Raw genomic sequence first — 14832 nt, 5'->3', positions numbered from 1 at the left:
GCCTTATGTCATTTATTTCTGCTCTAATCTTTATTATTTCCTTCCTTCTACTACCTCTGGTCTTTACTTGCTGTTCTTTTTATACTTCTTTTAGATGCAGGGTTAAGTTGTTTATTTGAGCTTTTTCTAGCTTCTTAAAGTACACCTGTAATGCTATGAACTTCCTTCTCAGTACTGCTTTTGTTGTATCCCATAAATTTTGAGTTGTTGTATGCTCATTATCATTCGTTTCTAGGAATTTTTTTTAATTTCTTTTTTTATGTCATTGTTAACCCATTTGTTATTTAATAACATGCTATTTAGTTTCCAAGTGTTTGACTATTTTTTAGTCTTTCTGTTGTGGTTGATTTCTAGTTTCATGCCATTGCGATCGGAGAAGATGCTTGTTATGATTTCAATCTTCTTAAATTTGTTGAGACCACTTTTGTGCCCTAACATGTGGTCTATCCTAGAGAATGTACTATGAGCACTTGAAAAGAATGTATATTCTGCTGCTTTAGGGTGAAAGGTTCTGAAGATATTTATTAAATCCTGTTGATCTAGTGTATCCTTTAAGTCTGCTGTTTCTTTGTTAATTTTCTTTCTGAGGATCTATCTACTCATGTTATTGGGGTATTGAAATCCCCTACTATTATAGTATTGCTGTTAATCTCATCCTTTATATCCATCAAAGTCTGCTTTATATATTTAGGTGCTCTTATATTAGGTGCGTAGATATTTATAATGGTTATCTCTTCCTGTTGGATTGCTCTCTTTATCATTATGGATCCTTCTTTATCTCTTACTTTAGCCTTTGTTTTAAAGTCCATTTTGTCTGATATAAGTATTGCTATCCCAGCTTTTTATTTTTCATTGCCATTTGCATGAAAATTTTTTTTCCATTTTTACCTTCAGTCTATGTGCATCTTTTGTTTTATGGTGTGTCTTTTGTAGACAGCATATGTATGGGTCCTGTTTTCTTATCCACACAGCTACCCTTTGTCTTTTGATTGTATCACTTAATCCACTTACATTTAAGGTTATTTTTGATATGTAGTTGTTTCTTGCCATTTTATTCTTTAAAGCTGTATTCCTCTTTTGCTATATTCTTTTCCCCCTTTGATCTGTTTACAACAGACCCCTTAACATTTCTTGCAGCATTGGTTTGGTTGTAATGAATTCCTTGAGGTTTTTTGGGTTGTTTTTTTTTTGTTGTTGGGAAGCTTTTTATTTCTCCTTCAATTTCAAATGATAGCCTTGCTAGATAAAGTAGTCTTCATTGTAGGCTCTTATTCTGCATTACTTTGAATGTTTCCTGCCATTCCCTTCTGGCCTCAAGTGTTTCTGTTAAGAAGTTGGATATCATTCTTATGGAGGCTCCTTTGAAGGTGATAGCCTTTTTTTTTTTTTTCTAGCAGCTTTTAATATTTTTCCTTTATCACTTAGCTTTGGTATTTTAATTATGATATGTCTTGGTATAGATTTCTTTGGGTTTCTCTTTAATGGAATTCTCTGAGCTTCTTAAAATTGTCTTTTTCCTGCATCAGTTTAGGGAAGTTTTCAGCTATGACTTGATTGAACACAGTCTCTATCCCTTGTTCTTTCTCTTCTTCAGGAACCCCTATGATGTGGATGTATTTCTTTTCATGTTGTCGCAGAGCTCTTTTAGTGTTTTCTCAGACTTTTTGAGTGTCTTTTCTTTTTGCTGCTCTGCTTCCATGCCTTCATGTATCTTGTCCTCTAACTCACTGATTTGATCCTCAGCTTCATCCATCCTGCTTTTAATTCCTTCAATTGTGGTCTTCATTTCTGATATTGTATTTGTCATTTCTGACTGATTCTTTTTTATTATTTCGATGTCTTTTTTTATACTTGCTATCTCTTTTTTTAGTTGTTCGTTATGACCATGTATTATTCTAAGATCTTTGAGCATCCTGCCAATCACTATTTTAAACTCTGCATCCAGTAATTTGGTTATATCTGACTCATTCAAGTCCTTTTCTTGGTATTTCTCTTGATTCAATTGGGTTGCTTTTCTCTGCCTTCCCATTTTGTCTGTGTATAAGAAGGGTGTTGCCACTGGAGTCCAATGGGTGTGTCCTCTGTGTTCCCTAGGTGTGGTTTCATAAAGAACATTTTTAATCTTTCAAAGAAATATCATTGGCACAAGTTCCAAAGGATGTGAAATTTTCCTTTCTCTTATACACACACATCATATTGCCTTAACAGTTGGTAATTGGAAAATACAGTTATTATAATAAAAAGTAGGTTAAATAAAGTCCAACCTGTGCAGCAGCTCTTACTGCAATCCAGGCTAGTGAGTTGTATATTTCAAGTTTATTTAATGTTGGATCTTCATTGGAAGTAGGTGTTCTGGTAGAAGCCTAAAAAATATGAAATATGTTTTATGATAAAAATATATAAAGAGAACATAAAGTTCTATAATAAATTTTCTTATCTTCTGAAGATGACAATTTAGTAAACTACTATGTAACCATTAAGAATATCAATGTAGGCCCTGGCCGGGTGGCTCAGTGGTAGAGCGTCGGCCTGGCGTGCGGGGGACCCGGGTTTGATTCCTGGCCAGGGCACATAGGAGAAGCACCCATTTGCTTCTCCACCCCCCCTCCCTCCTCTCTGTCTCTCTCTTCCCCTCCTGCAGCCAAGGCTCCATGGGAGCAAAGATGCCCCGGGCGCTGGGGATGGCTCCTTGGCCTCTGCCCCAGGCGCTAGAGTGGCTCTGGTCACGGCAGAGCAACGCCCCGGAGGGGCAGAGCATCGCCCCCTGGTGGGCAGAGTGTCGCCCCTGGTGGGCGTGCTGGGTGGATCCCAGTCGGGCGCATGTGGGAGTCTGTCTGACTGTCTCTCCCCATTTCCAGCTTCAGAAAAATACAAAAAAAAAAAAAAGAATATCAATGTATATGTATTTATTGACATAAAAAGACATTAAAAGTATACTGGGGCAGAGAAAATTACACAAGCAGAGAAAATTATTAACAGTGTTATCCCAGGTTTTAAGGGTGATTAAGTTATTTCTTATCAATTTTTTTCTAATTTTGTATAATGAGCTTGCATTATTTGAATAATAAATGAACAGAAATAAAATTTTAGATAAAGTATTTGTAGTACTTATAACAGAATATCTATAAGTTAAGTATTATATATAGTTTATAATGTCAGAAGTAAAAATATTATTTAAAGATTTTTGATAGGTATTTTATCATCTTTCTAAATAGAAAACTATTAAAGAATGATGTTATAATAAAATCCCAAAGAATAGCAAAAAGTAATAATGAATGAAGATGTTTTAGCATAAGTGTGTCCATGTGTATTCAGTTTTGGGGGTTTTTTGTACAGAGAGAGAGAGTCAGAGAGAGGGATAAACAGGGACAGACAGACGGGAATGGAAAGATGAGAAGCATCAATCATTAGATTTTGTTGTGCTTTGTGACACCTTAGTTGTTCATTTATTGCTTTCTCATATGTGCCTTGACCGCGGGCCTTCAGCAGACTGAGTGACCCCTTGCTCAAGCCAGTGACCTTGGGTCCAAGCTGGTGAGCTTTTGCTCAAACCAGATGAGCCTGTACTCAAGCTGGTGACCTCGAGGTCTCGAACCTGGGTCCTCAACATCCCAGTCCGACACTTTATCCACTGCGCCACCACCTGATCAGGCTGTATTCAGTTTTTAAACATAAGAAAATCAATGCTAGAGAAATAAACAAGAATAAAAGAACTCTACCAGAAACATAAAATTCCTCCCCCCAAGCAATCACAATGTTGGGGGCATGAAAAGATCTAAGTATTATTAGCCATCAGGAAAATGCAAATCAAAACTACCAGGAACCCTGGTCAGTTGGCTCAGCAGGAGAGTGCTGGCCCAGCATGTAGAAGTCCTGGGTTCAATTCCTGGTCAGGGCACACAGGAGAAGCAACCATCTGCTTCTCCATCCCTCCCCACTTTCTCTGTCTCTCTCTCTCTTCCCCTCCCCAGCCATGGCTTGAATAGTTCAGCAAAGTTAGGCCCTGGCACTGAGGATAGCTACATGGTTTCACCCCAGGTGCTAAAAATAGCTCAGTTGCCAACCAACAGAGCAGCAGCCCAGACAAGTAGAGAGTATCGCCTGGTAGGGGGCTGGCCAGGGGGATCTCAATCAGGGTTCATGCAGGAGTCTGTCTCTGCCTCCCCACCTTTCAACAGTAATGATAATAAAAACCCACAAGGAAATGCCACTTTATACCCACTAGGATGGTTACAATAAAAAGGAAATAGTAACTTAAATCAGCAGGAAATCCCTGTGCACTGCTGGTAAGAGTACAAAATGGCACAATCACTTTGGAAAACAATCTGACAGAGTGTCAGAAGACTAAATATAGAGCTGATATATGACCCAGCAATTCCATTCTTGGTTATATACTCAAGAAAATTAAAAATATATGTCCACATAATCTTATATATGAATGTTCAAAGAAGAATTAATCATAATAGCAGAAAAAATGGAAACAAGTGGTATATCCATATAAGGGAATACTATTCAGCAATTAAAAGGAATAAACTACTGTTACAAGTTACATATGGGGGAAACCTCAAGAAAATAATGCTAAGTTGAAACAGGAGGCAAAAAAGAAAAAAAAAGACTATATATATATTATTTGATTCCATTTATATGAAATATCTACAGAAGGCAAATCTATAGAGACAGAAAACAGATTAGTGGTAACCTAAGCCTAGAGTGGAAATGAGAATGACTGCAAACAGGCACTAGGCATCTTTCTGGAATGATGAAAATGTTCTAAAACTGGCTAGTGGGGATAGTTGCACAACTCTGTAAGGTTACTAAACAGAAGTCTAAGAGAACATCACTCTTAAAAATATGTTAATTACATGGTTGTATATCATACCTCAATAAATCTATTTTTAAAATGTGTGCTTACTGATCCTTCTCTTTCTATTATTTTTCTCCCACTTAACTACTTAGAAAACTTCTACTAATCCTTCAAAAATTTATCTCATCTATGAAGCTTTCTCCAGCATTCTCCCAAAAAAAACTAGCCTCTACTTTGCTCCACTCCCCTACATATATTGACATATATTGATTATGGTTCTTATTATATTGTGATGCAATTATTTCTCTTCCTTGCTAGACTCTGTGTACCTTAGGGAAAGAGAGTAACATGCCTGGTATACCTTGAGCATTCACTTAGTGTTTGGTTAATGAATAAATGAATGCTCAAGAAAGTCAATTCAACTTAGTTAACAAATAATGTGGCAAAATACTTCAGAATGTAGACATTTAACAGAAATTACATAGTATGGAAAACAGTTCCCTTGAGGATCTATTAAGTGCCAAGCCCATTACATTAACTTTCCTAGCCAGTCTGAGGGAAGTATCACAGCATCCTTTCACCAGATGGGAAAACTAAGCTTAGAAAGGCTCCAATCATACTGCTAGCATGCCATGAAACTCGAGTCAAATCAAAACCAGTGCTATGTCACTCTGCTATGTGGATTCCATAAAGTTGAAACCACTGGGGGTCTTCGGGTTATGACAGTTAGTTCCATTCTTACCACAGTGACATAACCCAAATTTTGGTGTAAGTCGAAACACAACCTAACCTAAGTCACTTACCTATCCTAACACAGTTGTAAAATCATAATCTAGAACATAAAAACACAATTAAGCCACAGAAAAAGTCCAAGTCCCTCACTTATACATCACTTACTACGTATTCTTCCACCGTGCACACCAACTAGTTCACCTACATAGATCATAAGTACTCTGCTGACTTATGTCTCAATTTTTTAAGTGTTTATGGGAGTGAGCATCATAAACTCAGAATGTCATATGTTGAGACTATCATAACCTGAGGATCACCTGTATAATACTTTCTTTTAAGGGTTTATAAAGCATTGTCTGTATTTAGACAAATTGCAAATGTTACATTTCAATGGTCTGACTGTGCTCAGATGAAATTTTTTTGTTTCTTTTTGGCTGCTTTCTATTTCTCCTGTAATTGTATGAATTGCTGAAATACTGTATTGATTCTGTCAAGTCATACAGAAATAATAATCCTATTACATGGAATTATACCATTCTATTAATTCAAATCCTAACTTGTAAGGTCCTAATTATACACACTTTTCTAAAAAAGGCCAAAAAGGTGATATATTATCATCCTAGTATCCTATTGTATTGCTACTTGCTATGGAAACAAAAATATTTGTTTTCTCTTATTGGAAATAAACATGTTTATTACACCACAAAAAATAACTTCTCCATGTAATCATTAACTTTTGATAGGAAAAAATAGCTGTTATCCACCAAAGGCAGCCAGCATATGTATAATTCAATTGACTAGCAGCTTATTTGTCATGTTGATGCTATCTCAAAAATTAGTGATTTGACACTAAAATTTTCTTAAAAGATTCCTTAGCTGGTCCATGAGAACAGGGACAGTTTGCCTTGGACAATAGCTATGTGATGATGAATTAAAGACTCTCTCACAGGTGATCTATTTTTAGGTCACATCAGTAATGAAAATCTGACTTGTCCATCTGTTTAAGCAATATTTCATTCCCTGCAATTTTCTGATCAATACTAATAAGTTAGAACATATGTATACCTACATTTCATGGATAACATTTTAACACACACACAAAAAAATGTCTGAATGAAACCTATTCTCAGAGCATACAATACTGAAAGATAGCCAAACACAGGCATGACCACAAAGTAATGAATTAACTTCACTACGTCACCCAGGAAAATTAGCCTCATTATTTCAATAGCAGTGTTACCAAAATAGCAGGGTCAAAGGTAATTAACTTAAAATTTCTAATAAAAGTTTGTTACCTTAGGTATTAATGATGGTACTGCAAGTCTGTTCTTAGCCATCCTCAGATGCAAATACAATAGGGCGATCTCTAGGTAGGAGTCCCTTATCAACCTAAAATGATAGAGCATTGTACTTATTAAATAGCTTCACCACTTGTAATTCTTTTCCATTATTTGCCAATAATTTCTGAGCTAATGAAAGGTAAAAATAGGCAAAACCAGCATGTACCCCAAACTCACACTCGTTTCTCACAGCACTGTCAACCTAAACACTAGTATCTGCCTCCCTACTGAAAGTAGGAGCTCTGGAAGATAGCTGAGCATTCTGCTTTGTCCTGTGCTGGCAACATTCCATAACATCAAGACCAGCCTGGAGTATTCCAGCAAACCAGCCAGTAAAGAAGTGAAAGAATGGCCCTGGCCTGTTGGCTCAGTGGTAGAGCGTCCACCTGGCGTGCGGAGGTCACAGGTTCGATTCCCGGCCAGGGCACACAGGAGAAGCGCCCATCTGCTTCTCCACCCCTCCCCGTCTCCTTCCTCTCTGTCTCTCTCTTCCCCTCCCGCAGCTGAGGCTCCATTGGAGCAAAGATGGCCCGGGCGCTGGGGATGGCTCCTCGGCCTCTGCCCCAGGCGCTAGAGTGGCTCTGGTCACAATAGAGCGACACTCCGGAGGGGCAGAGCATCGCCCCCTGGTGGGCAGAGCGTCGCCCCCTGGTGGGCGTGCTGGGTGGATCCCAGTCGGGCGCATGCGGGAGTCTGACTGTCTCTCCCCGTTTCTGGCTTCAGAAAAATACAGAAAAAAAAAAAAAAAGAAGTGAAAGAACAAAGCTTCTTTCTACCCTCCTACTCTAATTATTCAATATCGAAAGAGAGGCACAGAGTTATGCAGAGAGCAGTGAGTTAGTACAGATTAGGTCTGTGTTCATTATCAAACTTGTCCATTGGGGCCATTGAGATCAGTGCCGTTGTAATAATGGTGGCTTACTCTCAATCTTGAGGTGATTTTTACACAGAATTAAGTTAGTCATCCCTAGCACTGCTGACCAGAGTTAATAGCCACATAATTGCCTTTGAGAACAATTTCACATCCAGGGGAGACCCCCTCTATAATCCTAGGACTGACTGGAGATTGATCCAAGTACAGATCAGAAGGGATTCACAGTCCAGTATACCACCAAGATATTCACCATCATCAACTCTCACTGTAAATGTCTTGATTCAGAGCTAAGATCAACAAGCGTGAAAAGGAAGTCAGTAAACTTATTGGAAAAAGGACACCAGTGAGCTAGCCCTGAGGTAGGAAGAGCATCGTCCATCATTTCAGCCTTGAATATTCAATACTCAATGCACTACCAGAACACAGGGCTCAAACCAACACACGCACGTTGTTAAAATACTGAAAAGATATTTTCTTTACCTTGAGTTTTGATCATGGTTCAAGCTTATTTGTATAGCTTCACACAAACTATCAAGTTGTGCACATGGCGATTTCTCGTCTATCGTTATTTGACATTCTATTTTGCCTGAATGAAGAAAAAGACAAAGATGGGTTTTCCTTTTCTTTATCATTCAGAACTTCAGAACAAATATTTCATGTGGGAATTTCATTCATCAGTTGTTTCTTGCTGGGAGGGAAGCCAATGGGGAAAGGTCTTTTGTTTCCTTCCCCAGCAGTCTCAGGGTTTCCCTGCTTTCAGATAGCAACACTGTGTCAGAACCTCCTTTGGTTTTCCAGACACAACAGTTTCTTCCAACTTCCTTTTCTCTCTATTTGTTGTGCGCTTCTCTTCCTGCTGTGGCACACATTCCCCTTTCCTACATCCATCTTCCTTTTTCCTCTGTTATCACAGGTACCATGGGAAACATCTCTAAAAACAAAACATCCTAAAAGACAGCAAACACTTGAAAACCACCATGGATAAAGGACATGTTTTAGTTCTCACTCAGATCCCAGCCTTTGTGGTGAGCCTCAGCCATCAAATGTAAGTGCTGGAATGACTTTCGTAACATAAAGGGCAGGAAAGGGAAATCGTAATTATGATAAAATGGATCCACAGTGTTCATGAAGTATATGAACAGGGCACAGAGCCACCTAGTGTGAAGTCTACTTCTGTTGGTTCATGAAAGTTACTTTATCAGACTGCACCACATTTTCCTCATCTGTCAACCAGGAATGGCCATGCCTACCTTGTAGAACTGTTGTAAGAATTACCAAGATAAGCTGTAAAGCACTGAGTACAATGTCTAGCATGTAGTCAATGCTCCACAAATGATAACACTCATAATCATCTTCATTTTTCTCCTGGATTAAATGGCCACAATAAAATCATAGGAATGCATTACGCAAATATGTGCTGCATCTGCCTGTGTTATTTCCCTGTCTGGAACCTTTCCAGGGCATTCCACAGCATATAAGTTATAAATATAAGTATGCTATAGCAATTTAATTTAAATGAGTATGTATTTTTTTATAAAAATTAACTGAAATGCTTAGCTAAGTAATGACATGATGCAGAAAAAAAGTTAGATCTTCTAAGGATTATTCAAAGAATATTATTTATAGTTAAGTGGCTAAAGCTGACATTTTTTAGAGTAATTTAATTTAATTTTTGTATTTAAAAGTTTTTAAATTTTTATTTAGCAAATTAAATTTAATGGGGTGACATTGATCAATAAGAGTACATAGATTTCAAGTAAACATTTCTATAGCTTTTGAACTGTTGATTGTGTTGTGTGCCTATCACCTAATTTTTGAGTCAAACATGAAACCAAGGAGGGGCAACTGTAATTAAAACACAAAACTAGGAGGGGGGAGGGGAGGGGCACAAAGAAAATCAGATAGAAGGTGACGGAAGACAATTTGACTTTGGGTGATGTGTATGCAACATAATCAAATGTCAAAATAACCTGGAGATGTTTTCTCTGAACATATGTACCCTGATTTATCATTGTCACCCCATTAAAATTAATTTTTTTAAAAAAACTAAAGAGTACATTTTTATTTCTAGATATAAACTTAAAATACGTAGTGTTCTCTTTATCTAAAACTGAGTTTGTACCAATGTATATGCATCACCAAGCCCTCTGTAAAAATCTGTATTTTTTATATTCACTGAGAAAATTTTCAAAAAGCCTATTGTTAATAGGAAAGAACACAAAAATTTATAATAGTTCTCACCCCAAATACAGCTTACCTTTCTGAAAAAGGATTTCGGCTTCCACCTCATGTTCTTCTGTTGCCGACATTCTACAGAGCTTCAATGCTGTCTCAAAAAGCTGAAGGGCAGGTAGCCACTTTGAAGAATCCTTCTTTTTACTGGTGTAATATATTTGTTTGGCCACTGTATGTCCTAAAGAAAGAGATTTGGATAGGAAGGGAACAATAAAATATATAGTGTTCATAATAAGCCTCCAAGTTATTAGACTTCTCTCACAGTAAAGCGTCTACCAAGATCCCTAGTAGTCTTTAGTTTTTAGCATCCAAAAAAAATTTATAAACTCAATACCCAAATATTTCCTGAACTATATCAATAACCCTTTGAAACTTTGTTTAATCATTTTTTTTTTCATTTGTAAAAGGAAAGATACACTCTCAAGTCTCTCTTTCAGTTCTAAAAGTTTATGATGCTCTGCAGAACAACTTCTGTGTTCCCAAGATCAGGTTATAGTAGGGAAACATCTGGAAGTTCCATGAAGTTTTATGTTATTTCTAATAAAACTTGCATGTATTAATAGGCAGTGATTTTGCAAAGATTCAGCTCTATAGTGGTCGCTTGCTATGCACACTTTCTCATCCCAGCTAGATAATAAACCCTTCTGGACAAGGGCCACATGCTATACTTCTGTGTGTCCCATCATCTCTTAACATAGTGAAGGCTTGCTGTATGGAAGAGGCTTTAGATTTCATCTGTGTGGCCTCAAAGACAGGCAGACATTTATTCAAAAAATATTTCCTGAGTGCTTAAGCACTAGATTAAAATGAGAACAGAGAAGATTAAAAGCTGAGGTTTATTGAGTGCTTCCTATATGCCAGGCATCATCCTCAGGACTTACCCATCATTATCTCATGTAATCCTCCCAACTCTAACTCTATCTCCATCTGGATGCCATGTTGCAGAGGAGTAAGCTGTGGCACCGTGAGGTTTAAGGAACTTGCCAAGGTCACACTCTAGTAAGTAGCATTTTTATGTTTCCTAGTGTTTCAAATTATACTATAACACTGTTCATTAATATGAGACAAAATGCCAAGTATCTTCATGTCATCAAGGCACTTAAACGTATGTACTGTATATGCTAGAAATACCAGATATAATATAGTACTATCCAACATATGATGAACATAGTACTGAAATTGTCTTCTAGATTTTTGTTAAAATTAGGAAAAACTGTATAGAAATTACTGTTTTCTCTTTCTCTGTGTGTCTCTAGATAATAGCACTTTGAGGGCAGACGGCGACTGGCCCGCTCCCTGTTGTCTTCCCACTCCCCAGCGCCACTCGGACCACCATTTCCCACTCTTATTATCAAGTCAGTAATTGACTTCCTTTTTTAATCTAATAAGAAAGCACAAATCATTCATGGATAATAAATAACCATGATGTTTATTTTTTGTTTCATGAAAATAATCTCAAAACACTTTTTTTTTTTCTGAAAGGCTTTCACAAGAAAAAAATCATTTTTGAGCGCCTCCACCTTTGTGACACCATCTATGCAAGCACCACAAGGCAAGCTGGCGAGAAAGCACCAAGTCAGCCGATTTTATGCTTCATCATCTTGAAGTGCTCCTTTTTCCAATAAACATCAACTCTGGGAATAAAACTTGAGAAATTGACATTGTTTTTGACAGAAAAGCTGTTTTTTGTTTTTGTTTTTAAGTCTGTGTTTAACAGAACAGAAAGCAAACTGTTCTGCTTTAAGGGAGTTCAGGAAACTGCACCAGTGTTGCTACTGCGCAAGTGACTCAGCTTCTAGCTTACTAAGGCAGGAAAGCAGAGAATACACCTGATTTAACAAAATCTGTACACTTTAGCACAATCTGTACTTGAAGCTGTTGTAGAAATCACATATACTGGTAATATAACAAGTTGTGGACTAAAAGAAAAAGAGCTCTCCTACAATCAGATTGTTGGAAAAAATTCTAGTGGTCAGAGCCAGGCCAGCCTAAATTCTTAAGTAAGGAGACTTAATAGTATAGATGTAAAGCAATTTAGCTCAAGTAATAAAATTCATATCTGGAGATGGAGATGATGATCAGAAGACGATTGCCATTGAAAAGATAGTTTGTTCCAGTTCCCAAAAGGAAGGGGCTCAGCACACCATGTAGGGCCACGTGGGGGAGCACCAGGGTTAGTTAGGAGGCAGAGGGATAAGGGAAAGCGTGGACAAGAAACTTTTTATGGTTTTCATAGGAAGGAATGGTGGAATGGGTAAGTGAACTAAGCAGGTTTAGGATTGACTAGTTTAAATAATCAGGGGGCTCTGCTTAGTTGTCTGATAGCTGTCCCTGGGTGATGAGGGAAGGGGAGTAGTGGCCAGAGTGTAAGAGTCCAGCAAAGGACAATAAAGAAGCTGATAAAGGTTTTGGTTGTGGGCTCTGAAATGGTTAGTCTGCATATGAAAGGCATGTTTAGTGGAGAATGGTTTGCTAATCTCTAGGAATCTGCTAATTCTGGGAGGGGAAATTTCTCCCTAGTCAGCAAGGCAACAGATGTCAAAGCATCAGAAATCCATAAACTAAAAAGGCATGGTTAAATACAGGTTAGAACAGAGACTTGGTACAAGTCTGTGAAAAAACTTCTTAGTCTGATGTGGTCCCATTCATTTATCTTTGCCTTCACTTCCCTTGCCTTTGGAGTCAAATTCATAAAGTGCTTTTTATAACCAAGGTCCATGAGTTTACTACCTACGTTTTCTTCCATGTACTTTATTGTTTCAGGTCTTATATTTAGGTCTTTGATCCATTTTGAATTAATTTTAGGACAAACTGTAGTCGAGTTTCATTCTTTTGCATGTAGCTTTCCAGTTTTCCCAGCACCATTTGTTGAAGAGGCTTTCTTTTCTCCATTGTGTGTTGTTGGCCTCTTTATCAAAAATTATTTGACCATATATATGTGGTTTTATTTCTGGGCTTTCTATTCTGTTCCATTGGTCTGAGTGTCTATTTTTCTGCCAATACTATGCTGTTTTGATTGTTGTGGCTCTATAATATAATTTGAAGTCAGGTATTGTAATGCCCCCAGCTTCGTTCTTTTTTCTTAGGATTGCTTTGGCTATTCGGGGGTTTTTATAGTTCCATATAAATTTCATGATTTTTTTGTTCCATTTCTTTAAAAAGTGTCATTGGAATTTTGATGAGAATTGCATTGAATCTGTATATTGCTTTGGGTAATATGGTCATTTTAACTATATTTATTCTTCCTATCCAAGAACAAGGAATATTCTTCCATCTCATTGTATCTTTTTTGATTTCCCTTAATAATGCTTTGTAATTTTCATTATATAGGTCCTTTACATTCTTTGTTACGTTTATTCCTAGGTATTTTGTTGTTGTTGTTGTTGTTGCAACCATGAAGGAGATTATTTTTTTGAGTTCATTTTCTGATGTTTCATTGTTTGCATATAGGAAGGCAATGGACTTTTGTATATAATTTTGTATCCTGTGATCTTACTGCATTGGTTTATTGTTTTTAGTAATCTTTTTGTGAAGTCTTTGGGGTTTTCGACGTATAGGATCATATTATCTGCAAAAACTGAAACCTTTATTTCCTCTCTTCCAATATGAATGACTTTTATTTCTTTTTCTTGTCTGATTGCTCTGGCTAGAACTTCCAGCACTACATTGAATAAAAGTGGAGAGAGTGGACAACCTTGTCTTGTTCCTGATTTAAGGGGGAACGTCCTCAGTTTTATGCCATTTAATATTATGTTAGCTGATGGTTTATCAAAAATGGCCTTTATTATGTTCAGATATTTTCCTTCTATACCCATTTTGTTGAGTGTTTTAAACATAAAATTGAGTTGTATTTTATCGAATGCCTTTTCTGCATCTATTGATAAGATCATGTGGATTTTGTTCTTTGTTTTGTTGATATGGTGTATTACGTTAACCGTTTTATGTATGTTGAATCATCCTTGTGATTCTGGGATGAATCCCACTTGATCATGATGTATTATTTTTTTAATGTGTTGTTGTATTCAATTTGCTAGTATTTTGTTTAGTGTTTTAGCATCTGTATTCATTAGAGATATTGGTCTGTAGTTTTCTTTTTTTGTGCCGTTCTTTGGTATGAGGTTTTGGTATGAGGGTTTATGTTGGCCTCATAAAATGTGTTTGGAAGTATTGCTTCTTCTTCAATTCTTTGGAAGACTTTGAGTAAAATAGAAACCAAGTCTTCTTTGAATGTTTGATAGAATTTACTATTATAGCATCTGGCCCTGGACTTTTTTTTTTTTGGGGGGGGGAGGTTTTTAATAGTTGTTTCTATTTCCTCCCTGCTTATTGGTCTGTTTAGGCTTTCTGATTCTTCATGACTCAGTCTAGGAAGATTGTATTATTCTAGGAATTTATCCATTTCTTCTAGGTTGTTAAATTTGGTGGCATAAAGTTTTTCATAGTATTCTACAATAATTCTTTGTATTATATGATATCTGTGGTGATTTCTCCTCTTTCATTTTGGATTTTGTTAATATGAGTCCTTTCTCTTTTTTCCTTGGTGAGTCTTGCCAAGGGTTTGTCAATTTTGTTGATCTTTTCAAAGAACCAGCTCCTTGTTTTATTAATTTTTTTTATAGTTTTCCTGTTCTCTATTTCATTTATTTCTGCTCTGATTTTTATTATTTCCTTTATTCTGCTGCTTTTGGGTTGTCTTTGTTCTTCTTTTTCTAGTTCCTTAAGATGTGAAGTTAAGTGGTTTACTTAGGCTCTCTCTTGTTTGTTCATATAGGCCTGTAGTGATATGAACTTTACTCTTATTACTGCTTTTGCTGTATCCCAGAGATTCTGATATGTTGTATTGTTAT

The 14832-nt window shown here is 36.9% G+C and overlaps 1 protein-coding gene across 1 annotated transcript in view; it reads right to left on the bottom strand.

Annotated features, from left to right (window-relative positions):
• CFAP54 (cilia and flagella associated protein 54) overlaps nucleotides 1-14832 on the bottom strand; it is a 317030-nt gene that overhangs the window by 80533 nt on the left and 221665 nt on the right. The window contains exons 57-60 of the mRNA XM_066262086.1: nucleotides 10008-10163; nucleotides 8231-8336; nucleotides 6832-6925; nucleotides 2265-2363 (exon numbers count right to left, since the gene is read on the bottom strand). Coding sequence (XP_066118183.1) covers nucleotides 2265-2363; nucleotides 6832-6925; nucleotides 8231-8336; nucleotides 10008-10163 — 455 coding nt within the window. The remainder of the gene's footprint in view (nucleotides 1-2264; nucleotides 2364-6831; nucleotides 6926-8230; nucleotides 8337-10007; nucleotides 10164-14832) is intronic.

The sequence above is a fragment of the Saccopteryx bilineata genome, chromosome 1 (assembly GCF_036850765.1).
Source record: "Saccopteryx bilineata isolate mSacBil1 chromosome 1, mSacBil1_pri_phased_curated, whole genome shotgun sequence".
Classification (NCBI taxonomy): domain Eukaryota; kingdom Metazoa; phylum Chordata; class Mammalia; order Chiroptera; family Emballonuridae; genus Saccopteryx; species Saccopteryx bilineata.
Note: the sequence above shows the minus strand (reverse complement) of the source record. Positions and strands in the feature narration are given on the sequence as shown.